The sequence below is a fragment of the Belonocnema kinseyi genome, chromosome 2 (genome assembly GCF_010883055.1).
Source record: "Belonocnema kinseyi isolate 2016_QV_RU_SX_M_011 chromosome 2, B_treatae_v1, whole genome shotgun sequence".
Taxonomy (NCBI): Eukaryota; Metazoa; Arthropoda; class Insecta; order Hymenoptera; family Cynipidae; genus Belonocnema; species Belonocnema kinseyi.
This window is the reverse complement of record NC_046658.1, coordinates 106,925,603-106,938,112: the sequence shown is the minus strand read 5'-3', so window position 1 is coordinate 106,938,112 and position 12,510 is coordinate 106,925,603. Positions and strand designations below refer to the sequence as shown.

The following is a 12,510-nucleotide window of genomic DNA, read 5'->3' as shown; positions in this document are numbered from 1 at the left end:
AAGGCGGATGAGGAATAGAAAGAATAAGGGCAGAAGATATTCGCGGGGAGCAGGTTAGAGGATGGAATGGAAATAGAGGGGTGTAATGAAATTATAAGAAAGAGAGAGTGATTCAATATGAAATATGAAGCAGAGGTTTAGTGGATACAGATGACATAGCGTAGTGTGCGTGAGGGGTGACGATGGCCAACTGATGGAGGAAGGATAGGGACAATAATTGTTTTTGCAAGATTTGAGGGGATATAGTGAGTGAAAATCCGATGAGAATTAGAAAGAGTAAGGGCAGAAGATAGACGAGGGGTGTAGATTAGGGAAAGGAGAGGATAGAGGGAGAGGGAATAGAGGTGGCGTAATGGAATCATAAAAAAGAGATAGTGATTCAATATGAGATGTGAAAGAGGGGTAAGTGGATACAGCTGACATATCGTAGTGTGCGTGAGGGGTTTATAAGAGCAAAGTGATGGAGAAAGGATATATGAGAAAATGATTAATTGCTTCAAGGGGTAAGGGGATATAGCGAGTGAAAGGCGGATAAGGAGTAGAAAGAATAAGGACAGAAGATATTCTAGGGGTGCAGGTTGGAGGAGGGAAAGGGTTGAGAGAGACGGGATAGAGGGGGCGTATTGAGAGAGGGAAAGTGGGTTAAGCGGGGTGGGGAGGTGGGTAAGATGGCTAAGAGGGATTAAAATGCAGGAATATATTGTAGAGGAGTTAGTGTGAATGGCGAGCGGAGGTAGTGTTAATAGTGTGAGGAGGAGTGAGGGGGCGGCAGTGGTTAAAGCATAGAGGGTGTGAGGGTATCTGAGGGGGACATGAGGTGTTTTGCAAGGGAAAAGGAAAGTATAAAATTGGATAGGAACCTTTTTTACTACTCCTTGATGGCGTGGTCCTTTTTTAGAAAAATTCTTGTAACGAAAATTTGAAAACACTAACCCTTTTATCAGATAATGTACCAAAATATTTTAAAATTGTATAACAATGGTGCTACTCAGAAATTTATTTAGGTCCATTACTGTAGACTAATTGGCAATTAGGAGGGCATAGAGTAATAATTTTGCATGCGGGGTATAAAGGACTAATTACATCGCGAAATGGAGAATAACCATTGATTGAGCTATATGTCTACTGTATAGAGGAACATATTCATATTCAATTCCTTCGCTCTTCAACTGAATGATAGAATCATATATTTCAATTTTCAACGTGTATATACATATGGTCTATTTACAATGTATGTACATTGAACACATATGTAATCGTACATAGAAATGCACACTGTACATTGATATATATTCATACATATGCCCACGTGAAAACGATGCGTGGCAGTGAAGCCATGCAAATATGTTTCTGCATATGGGCACATTCAATTAGTGGGATATTGTACAACAATTCATTCAAGTCCTATTCGCTTGAGCAGTAATTAGAGCCAATAATTGCTTCAGTCTTAATAGTTGATTTATGTCTCTTAGAATCTTCATTCTTAATTTTGGTAAATTTATTAACGAGTCTCATATAGAACTTTTTATATCAATGTTATCTCTTTATAATGCACCTACAGTGTAATTGTAGAATTTATTAAATAAATTCTTCACTAACAGAATAATATGAATTATTATTTATATTATAAATAATTAAAAAATATATAGCGGAATGCAATCCTGGACTATGATTTAACATTACTTCACATGTTTTGAGAAATTTTAAGAAATTAAATCAATTTTAATGGGATTTTGAAGAATTTCCTAAACGCTTTAAGGATTTTAATTAATGAAATACGTTTAGGGTATCTTTAGCGAAACCAAGGCAATTTAAAAAATGTCAAAGGATTTTTATGGTATTTCACAAGACATCGAAATTTGTTTAATATTTTACAATATTCTATACATTTCAGAAAAATTCACAAGAATTCAGGATTTTTATAGGATTTTACTAAATTGAGATGATATTCGAATACCTCAGGGGATTTAACATAATTTCCAAAATTCCATGCTGTTTTGAAGAATGTCCTTGAAAGTCGGAAGATTTTGAATGATTTCATAAAGGATTTATAAGATGTTCGGAAATTTAAATAAATTTAAAGGGAATTCAACAACTTTGAATTCATAAATATTTCAAGGAAAGTACATCAAAGTATCAGAAATATTGTAGGAAATTTTCAAAGTATCTAAGAAATTTTTAATATATATCAATAAACTGAAGGAATTACAAAAATTGTAAGTTTTTTTTTAAGATTTCAAGGAATTTTCAATATGATTCAGTTATCTAAAGGTATTTCAAACAATTTTAAGGTATTTTTTAAGGTTATAAGAAATTTTCAAAAGTTACATAAAAATGTTAAGCAATTCAAAAAATTCCAAAACATTTAAAATATTTTAGGGTATTTTAAAGGATTTCGAAGAATTTTCAATCAATTTCAATAAATTGAAAGTACACCAGACTGTCGCTTTCAGTCCAGCGTCGGGGGTTACCGTAGAATGTCCTTTAACTGATTTCGAGGGGATCGAAAAGTAAACAGTGGCCATCGCCTGAACTAGGATATTTTGAAGATATTGAAAATTAAGTAATTGACACGGGTTTGAATTTTTTTTCAAATTTGATGATTTTTTTCTATTATTTTCTTACGAAAAAAAGCTTAGAATTTTGTAATTTTCCTATTTTAGGTGATGTGTAAATATGTGCTGAATCTACCCTACAAATTTCAAAGTAATCGGTCCAACCATTTTTGAGATATCATGCCGGCTAATTCGAAAAACGCGGTTTCGAGAAAAACGTGTTTGAAAGTTCAAGAACGATGTAAACTATTCACTCTAACAGCTGTCACTTTCCAACGACTTCGAATATTGGAATATCACTTTACTAGCATATTCTACACATGTGTAGGAATAAATTTAGACAAAAAAATCAATTTTTCCGATCGAACACACGGGGTGACCCCCTTAAATGAATGATAGTGTATTTCAAAAAGTTCCAAGGAATTTTTAATAGATTTGAATAAATGGAAGAAGTTAAAAAAATGTTAGATTATTTTTAAATTTTCTATGGTATTTTCAAGAGTCTTACAAAGTTTAAAGGGATTGTTGATTCAATATACTTCCATAAACTGAAAGGATTTCAAAGGTTTCGAAAAATTGTAGGGTGTTTTCGAAAATTCCAAGGGTTTTTCATCATTGTTTTTAAAGGTTCCTAAGAATTTTAAAAAGCGTTAAAGAAGTTTAAAGGGATTTTAACAGATCTCAAAGGATTTGACATAATGGCATTTTAAACAAATCAAATAAATTTCCAAGAGATTTCAATAACCTATTAGGATTTCGAAAAATTCTAAAGTATTTTTAAAGATTCCAAAAAATTTTCAAAAACTTAAAAAAGTGTAAGGAATTTCAGAAGTCTTCAAAGGTTTGATACACCCTAGGGCTTTTTAAAAGATTTCAAGAAATTTTTTAAAGATTTTCATAAATCGAAAGGACTTAAAAGCATCAATATTCTTCAAATATTAATAGGGACATTCATAGGAAGAATAAAGCTTTAAATATTGTAGGGAATTTTTAATGATTCCAACTACTTATCAATATATTTCAATAAAGTGAAGAAATTTTAAAGATTTTAAGTTAGGAAGCAAGAATTGGGAAGAGAGAACGGTGGGATGCGGAATGTGTAGAGAGTAAAGAGCGTATGAAATTATGCAGGAAATACTAAATAGAGAGGAGAGGAAGCACGGGACATTCGAGATGGGAGGAGGAGAGGTGGCTAGTTAGAAAGGGTAGGAAAAAATTATGTAGTCAAAATACAAGATATGGTATAGATTAATTAGGATGGAAGAGGTCCCAGAATATTTAGGGAAGTTGAAAAAGGAATGAAGGTGGTGCAGGATCGTACGTTACCGAATAGGGGAAGGAATGAATGAGTTTAAATATTGGATGAGTGAAGAAATGAAAATGTATAGGGTTTGTGATTATGATAGGGAATCTTGGGAGCATGTATTGGTGAGACGTGCAGGGGTTTAGGAAGGGGGAAACAGCGTGAAAGAGTTAGATGGATGCTGAGTGGATGTGGACAAGGGGAAAAGTGGATTAAGAGTTTAGAAGAGTAAAGGGAAGAAGGAATGCACGGGGTAGGCACAAACTAAAATTGATGCAAAAGAAATTGGTATACGGAAAATTAATGTTGCGTGTCTTGGAAAAGCTTGAAGAGTAATGGTAAGAGGAAATGGAAGCCTTGGAAGGTCTCGCGCACTTGTAAGATAAGATAATGTGTAAGAGCTAGTAAAAAATAAGAAAGCGAAGCGAGCATAGGCTAAGTTAAGCATAATGCATAGTAGTTACGTGAAATTGTAAAAGATGTAAAGGGCACGAAGCCCTCAAACCCGTAAAAGGGAGAGTAATAAAATACATACAAACATAATAAAAATCAATAAATTATAGGGATTTTAAAAAATTTAAAGATATTTCCAAATGTTCCAAGAAATGTTCAAAAGCTCAAAAAAATGTTAAGGAGTTCAAATAATTAAAAAATATTTGTAATGCTTTAGGGTGTTTTAAAAAAATTTGAAGAATTTTCAATAAATTTCAATAATTTGAAAGTATTTAAAAGAACGATAGTGTATTTCCAAAAGTTCTAAGGAATTTTCAATAGATTTTATTAAATCGAGAAATCAAAACAAAATTATAGGTTATTTCTAAAGTTTCCAAGGTATTTTCAAGAGTTTCACAATGTTTAAATGGATTTTAACAGATCTCAAGGATTTGAAATATTTTAGGGTATTTTAAAAGATTCCAAGGAATTATCAATAAATTCCAATAAATTGAAAGGATTTCAAATCATTTGAAAAAGTTCCGAGTATTTTCAAAGTTTCAAGGAATTTTCAGTAGATTTCAATTAATTGATGGGATTTCAAACCTTTTTTAAGCTTAAAATTTTTTAAGTTTTCACACAAGATATCAAACGTTTAAAAATAATTAAGAGTATGTATTTTAAAAGATTCCAAAGGATTTTCGAAACATATTTATATACTATATGGTTAGAAATCATTCACACCTTGAGAAACATTACAATAAAAGTACAATATTGCTTTAAATTTCTTTAAAATCATTTTTACATTTAAAAAATAAAGGGAATGTCGATTGTTTTCCTCTTTCTACAAACATCATTTTTTTCCAATAACTTTTGGGTCACCGGGTGATAAGGTTATGCTATAACATTTTTATTATTTAATGTATATTTTTAGTCTGAATTAACCTATCAATCAAGTGCTTTACAGATGATAAATTAATTTTTTATTAACATTTTCTTCCTAAAATCATCTCCAAAATATTCAAATTTTACATTTGATGTCCTAAAGTATATTCAATAATATTACATTATTAATCAATTTAAATGCGGAAATTAAAATTTTAAGTCATAAAATTAATGTAAAACTGTCTTGTGACCGGATGACATAAAAACTCGGCTACAATTAAAAAGTGATTATAACTCTGAAACTACAATCGCAAGCGAGAGAAAAAAAAACTTTATTTTATAATTCTGCAATTATTTCCGAAAAATTATATGAACGACTAAAAACGAGAGTTAGACCAATTCTTTTTTAAACCTAGTAATTACTGTAGCACTTAATACATTAAATGTAAAAAAGGTACTTTACTTTATTGATAATTATAACAGTATTACTTGCAATTGACATACATAATATAATTTCATGCAATATGTAATATATAACAATATAAATATTATATTATAAGCATAAATATATACAATGCTTTACACTGTTTCCATTTTTTCTAATTTTTCCATTTCAATGCAAATTGAATAAACAAAAGAGAATAAAAAAATCCAACTATTTTTGGTTCAAAATTCAATCATTTTGTTAAAACATCAATACTTTTCTTGAAAATTCACCTTTTTTAATCGAAAGTACAACTGTTTTGTTCAAGTCTCGTCTTTTTGGCTTGAAAATGCAAAAAACTAATAGAAATTTCGTTTCTTATAACTAAAAAATGGTTTTGTTGAAAATTCATCTCTTTCTGTAGAAATTTAATCTATTTTTTGTTAAAAATGAAAACTGATAAATAATTCTTTTGTTTCGCTTAGAAATTTGAACTTCAGAGTTGAAAATTCAACTACTTCGTAAAAAATTCGTATTTTGGGATTAATAATTTAAGAATTTGGAAGAAAGTTGAACTATTTGATAGAAAATTCAACTATTTGGCTTAAAATTCACGTATTTTATTAAAAAGGCATTCTTTTCGGTAGAAAATTAATCCTCTTGATTCACAATATAACTATTTAGTGCAAAATTTATGTATTTTTTTTCATTTGTTATCTTGGTAGAAAACAGGGGCGTCGCTACCTAGGTATTAGCCGTATCAATTATACGGAGCTACCTTGGTCCGGAAGCCCTCAAATAAGAATTAATGAATTTAGTTTTTGTTTATTTTGCTAAACAGGACCCTCCAAGAAATTTTGATACAGGTTCCTCTCCGGGCTAGCTACGCCATTGGTATAAAACCAATTTTTTTGTTAAAAATGAAACTGGTTGAAAATTAATCTGTTTTGCCAGAAGATTCAAGTACTATCGAATCTGGATTTAGTGATTTTGGATTTAGTGTTGCCTAGAATTAACGCCGCGAAGCGGGGATGGGCGAGGGGAGCTTCGGGTGCTGTGTGGTGTTCACTCAGGCGTGACAAAAGGGAGAGAAACAGGGGAGAGGCAAAACAGTTTTGAGAATCTGGATTTATGGACACCATCAGTCCCAAAACCGACACTAAATTCATATTTGACTGAATTTGCTTCAATTTTCGCGTTTAATTATTATATTCAACTGTTTTTTTTTATTAAAATAATTTTCGGTTGAAATATAAACTATAGCATGTTTTTTTAGAAGTTAATATTTTCAAGATAAACATTCAACTCCTTGGTTAAAAGCTAAATATCTTTCTTTAAAATTGACCTATTTGGTTGAAGATTGACCTATTTCGTTGAAAATTCAAATATTCTTTTAAAAATTAACTTTTTTGTTTAATATCAATATCAATCAATATCAATCAAATATCAACATTCACTGTTATTAAAATCAATAATATTTTCAGGTTGAACATTTTAATTTTGTAGAAAATTCGGGTTTTTATTAACAATTTATTTTCTTGAAGGAAATTTTAGTTCAAACAAGTATATATTTTGTTAAGAATTCGTCGTTTTTATTCAAAAAATTCATTTTCTTGATTGCAAATTCATCTTTCAACTCCAAAATTAAGATATTTGGTTGGAAATTTTGTAAAGAGCTAGCGTTTTAGCTTGAAAATTCAACAATATTTTTGCCATTTTTTTATTGATTAATCTTTTTGATTTGATAATTGTTCTCTATTCGTAAGAATTTTATCTTCTTTTAGTAAAAAGTCTAGTACCATTCGGTTTAAATTTGGATCTGTGTTGATGAAAGATTCAACTATTCTGTTGACAAATTTTCTTTTTTGGTTCACTTCATATTTTCGTTCGATAAATTCCCATGTTTTTTTAAATTAATGTTTGTTAGTTAAAAAATGTATTTTTTTAACAAATATTTAACTATTCCATTTTTGGTTGAAAATCGAACTTTTTTACTTTAAAAATTTAACTGTTGGATTCAAAATTCATCTTTTTGGTAGAAAATTAATCTTCCTTAAAAATTCAAGTACTTGGTTAGAAATGTATCTATTTTGTTAAATATTTGTTGTTTTTGGTTAAAAATTCATTTTTTGTTAAGATATCCTCTTTTTAGTTAAAAATTAAAATATTTGGTCGAAAATTTTGTAGAAAAGTCAACTCTTCTTAAAAAATTTGCCTTTTTTCTTAGAAAGTTCATCTCTGTTGGTAGAAATTTGATCTTTTTTGATCAAAAATACAACTGTTCAGTTGAAATTTAAATTTGTTTTGATTCAGGATTCATTTATTTCGTTGAAAATTCTTCGTTTTTTGTTCACTTCAACTGTTTTTGATTAAAAATAAAAATATTTTTATAGTTAAAAAACCAACTATTCCATTTTTTGTTTAAAATTCACCTTTTTTGGTTGAAAATTCAGCTACTTAGAAGTTTTTTGTTAAGTCAACTTTTTATATTCACTTATATTTCAATATAAATTTATATAGAAGATTTTTCATTTACATTCAGAAAACCCAACTCTTTTTGAGCAAATCCTGTAGTATTTCATCTTCTCATGATAAATTTTATTATGAAAGTGATAGGGACGAAAATCTTTTCCTGGGATATCCTCAAATCCTCCTGGGATTAAAGAAAATCAAGGGTGTATCTTGCCCACATACTCTTTTATTACCATATTGCGAATAATATATAATATAATTCTTGATAGATTTTTTCTCGATATTATGTTCTATAAAAGTACCTAGTTCTTATGAGTGAGACGGAAGTGGAATATATTTTTGTGAATCTGAGAGACTTTTTATCATTTTATTTCCTTTAATAAAAAATTAACTTAAACATATAGAGCAACTTGAAATTAAATTCTTATGATTTGAAATAGCATAGAACCTATAATTCGTATTCGTAATATTTTTTATCCTATTTGATTTTTATGATTATGTCGACTGGAATTAATTCCAATTGTAATCACAGAAAAAAACAGCTCTATTTCGAGCCAAATACTTCAGAGGCACCAAAATCCAGCAAAAAAAATTTATTTTGCGGTGAAAAAATTCCAAATAAATTAAAGAAAAACTGTATAAATAATGTGTTTATTCACCACTGAACATGTGTTAGTAATTGATGATAAATAATTATTTCGATTTACTCGTATAAAGTAATAGAGATATGTCTATTATAAATCAGAAAACTAAAAAAAAAGGAAGCTTTGTTTTGTATTTTTTTTCTTAATAATTTCGATACTTTAATTATATTCTAATCAAACTCTAGACAAAATTTAAATTAAAAAAATTCATTTAAATTCTTCACCGAATTGCATCAAAACTTTTGGAATGAAAAAAATTGCAAAAAAACAATATTTGCAAATATGTATTCTTCGTATTTGGTAAACTCGATTTAAAACATTAACATACAAAAATGCTGTATAAATCTGATTAAAAAATTTTGTTTGCATAGAATAGTAATTACATTTTAAATTATATGATTTAAATCTCAATAAAAATTCCATGCACTATATCGTTTTATATATTAAATATATCTATTATGTTGAAATGAGTATTTTATATTAAAAAAATGTGTAACAAAAAATAATTAAATCTCACCGAAAAGGTCTACAATGCAAAAGGTTCCGCAAATTAAAAGTGATTAGTACAATCAACATAGTTTGTGATATCTGCATTTTATGTTAATTAAATTTTTTAACTATAGAAATGTTGAGATTAAAAAATACATAACCTAATTAAGATTTTGAGGTTTTCTTTCCTCACATTAGCTAAAAATAACAAAGTAGATCAACTTTCTCCCCAGCAATTTAATTTGCAACCGAAAAAGAGGAATTCTCAAAAAGGAAGATTAATCTTCTATAAAAAACGAATTTTTAACAGATTAGGTCAAGTTTCAACCAAATCGTTGAAATTGTAACTAAAAAATATAAATTTCCATCCAAAAATGGAATGGTTGAATTTCAGTTACAAAAATAAACTTTTAACGAAAAAAATCAAATGCTTTAGTTAAAAAAAAGAATTAAAAAAATAATATTTAAATTTTTAACCGAAGAGATGACTTTTCAAGCAATATGATGAACCTTCAACTAAAAAAATTAACTAGTAACAAAAGAGTTGAATTTTTACCCAAAAAATATATTTTAATCATGAAAGAAAAAAATTAACCAAATTGTTGAATTTTTAACCCATAAAGACGAACTTTTAACAAAAACTATTGAATTGTCAAACAGAAATAATGGATTTCTAAACCAGAAAGGACGAATTTAAAAGAAAAATATATCACTTTTTAAGAAATTATTGAATTTTCAACTAACAATGAAAAGATTTTTTTTAGTTGCATGAACGAAAAAGAATTGAACAAATTGTTGAATTATCAATCCACAAAGGCGAATTTTCAACCAAAACTATTGAATTCTCAGCCAGAAATGAAGGATTTAAAAAAAAAATTTAATTTTTCAACCAAATAATGATATTTTTAACTCAAAAGGAAGAATTTAAAGAAAAACACATGCATTTTCAAGTAATTGTTGAATTTTTAACTAAAAATTATTAATGGTCAACTACAAATGAAAAAGCTACATTTTGAATTGAAAAAATGAATTTCAATCCAAAGATCTCAATTTTCAACTGGAATGAATAATCTTTGCAAAAAAACAGTTCTTATAAAAAAGCTGAATTTACAAGCCAGAAGACGAATTTTCAACAAAACAGTTGAATTTTCAAGGCAGAAAGATTTTTGATTTAAAAAAGAAACTAAAAATTCTACCAAATTATTCACTTTTTAACCAAAGAATACGGATTTTCATCAAGGAAATTAATTTTTTGCCAGAATGGTTAAATTTTTAACCAAGAAAGATTTTTCAATAAAAACGGAAAAAAATTCATTACCATTATTGACTCCAAAACTCAAAAATATGAATTTTCAAGAAAAAATTATTTTTCTTTCAAAATGGTATAATTTTCTGGTCAAAAAGAAGAATTTGCAGATTATTAAAATAAAAGTGGTCTATGCTAAAAAAATGCGATATACGTTAATTTGCTGATAACGACAACACTTGTTACTAAATCTTCATTTCTTGTGACACGATATTATTCTTCAGATGAAAGAAAACGATCCCGCAAAAAACATTTTTTTCTAAAAATAAAATGTGAGTTAATTTACTTATAACGAATTTTTATAAAAATGATAATGACAATGCGAAAGAAATTTATTGGCTTAGACAAATTTCAATTATTATTTGCAATGGTAACATTTTATATGAAACTATTATCCTTGAGATGAAATGAAATGATCCCGTAGAAAATAGAAAGTTTCTATGTTCAGAAATGTTGTATAAAGTAATTTGCCTACAATAATTATTTATAACGATGAGAATTGTACTTTTTTAATTCTTGGACATGATTAATTATTATTTTTGCGAAAACAAACCACAAAATCAGTATAAATAATATAATCAAGAACAGAAAATGCAGCAAATATCAGTTTTATCCATTAATTTGTTTATAACAATTAAATAAAGTTAATATCTAATAAAAATGTCTTTCGTTTTGAGTACACGTAGTAATCTTATGTGATTTTGAGAAAATATGAATAAACAGAGTAAATTTAATAGTACAAATCTAAAAAATTGTCGTTAGTTTTTCATTTTTCAACTAAAATAAAAATTTGTGAAATTAAGTAAAATAGCATTGACCGGTAACGAAATCAAATAAATTCGGCTTTTGACTAATCATTAAAAATTAAACATTAAAATTTGTTCTCAAAGCGCAGGTAAAAGCCTAAAAATTATCTGATATGATAGGGTAAGGTTTACCCACATATGGTCATTTTTTTGCAGTTAATCTTTACTCAGAAATCCGGTTCAAGATTACCATTAATTTTTTTGTGTGTCAATTTTTCCTATTAGGGTACACAAACTGAGGTAAACTTTCCGTGGTGAATCGCAGATAGTTCCAGCGAACGCCGCTAGAGGCAGTACGTTACAGACATGTAGACATGTGACCACAGAAAGTTTACCTCAGTTTGGTTCAATCAGCTGACTATTACCCTGCTTGAACAGTTACCTGCAACTTTTCGTACCCCCAGTTTTGTCTGTGTTTTTGGTGAGGTAAAGTCTAAGTAATAAATCTTTATTTTATATTACATCTTTTTAATAATCCTTACCTGCCCTGGACTTTTTGTAGTTGAACGTTATGCAAAGACAGGAACTCGTTGACCTCAGTTAGAGCTAAATCAACTGCTGGTCCACACCTTTCCAGATCAAATGGGCTGTCCAGGTGTGAGGCCATTAGGACACCCACATTGTATACCCTCATTGGTGTTTCGTAACCTTCTAAATTGATTAAAAGTACTTGTTTTTTATTTCTTATCTTTTTTTTGTCATCGATATTATTATTATGAGCATACATTATAGCGCACAAAAAAACTGTGAATAAGAAACGTTGTAGGTAATCGGGTAAACTCGCCGTGGCGACTCGCAGATTTCTCCAGCGGACTCTGTTAGAGACGGTGAGTTGGCCCCATTCTGAGTTACCTCGCACGCTGATTCGCCGATTAACTGCAACGCTTCTTACCTCTAATTTTTTTATGAGGGCAATTAGAAATTCTTATCAAACGGCGCGGCGTCCGGACAGCAGGGTACAGAAGTATCAAATTTTTCCAATTAGGCGGAGGCTTTGGACATTCTTTTACGAAATGTGTTTTTGGAGTAAATATTCGTATTTAAAAATACTGTCAAAAAGACCAATTCATTTCAGAGCAGACTTAGAGACCTAGCATCGCAATTAAAACCCCTGTTCACTTTCATTTCTACTTCCACTTTTCCGAAATTCACGTTAGCTTCTTTTTATTATTAAGTTGTTGTGACTCTAAAATG

The 12,510-nt window shown here is 28.9% G+C and overlaps 1 protein-coding gene across 1 annotated transcript in view; it reads right to left on the bottom strand.

Annotated features, from left to right (window-relative positions):
- LOC117167355 (atrial natriuretic peptide receptor 1) overlaps positions 1-11,950 on the bottom strand; it is a 73,550-nt gene extending 61,600 nt beyond the window's left edge. The window contains exon 1 of the mRNA XM_033352225.1: positions 11,799-11,950. Coding sequence (XP_033208116.1) covers positions 11,799-11,950 — 152 coding nt within the window. The remainder of the gene's footprint in view (positions 1-11,798) is intronic.
- Positions 11,951-12,510: the final 560 nt, after the last annotated feature.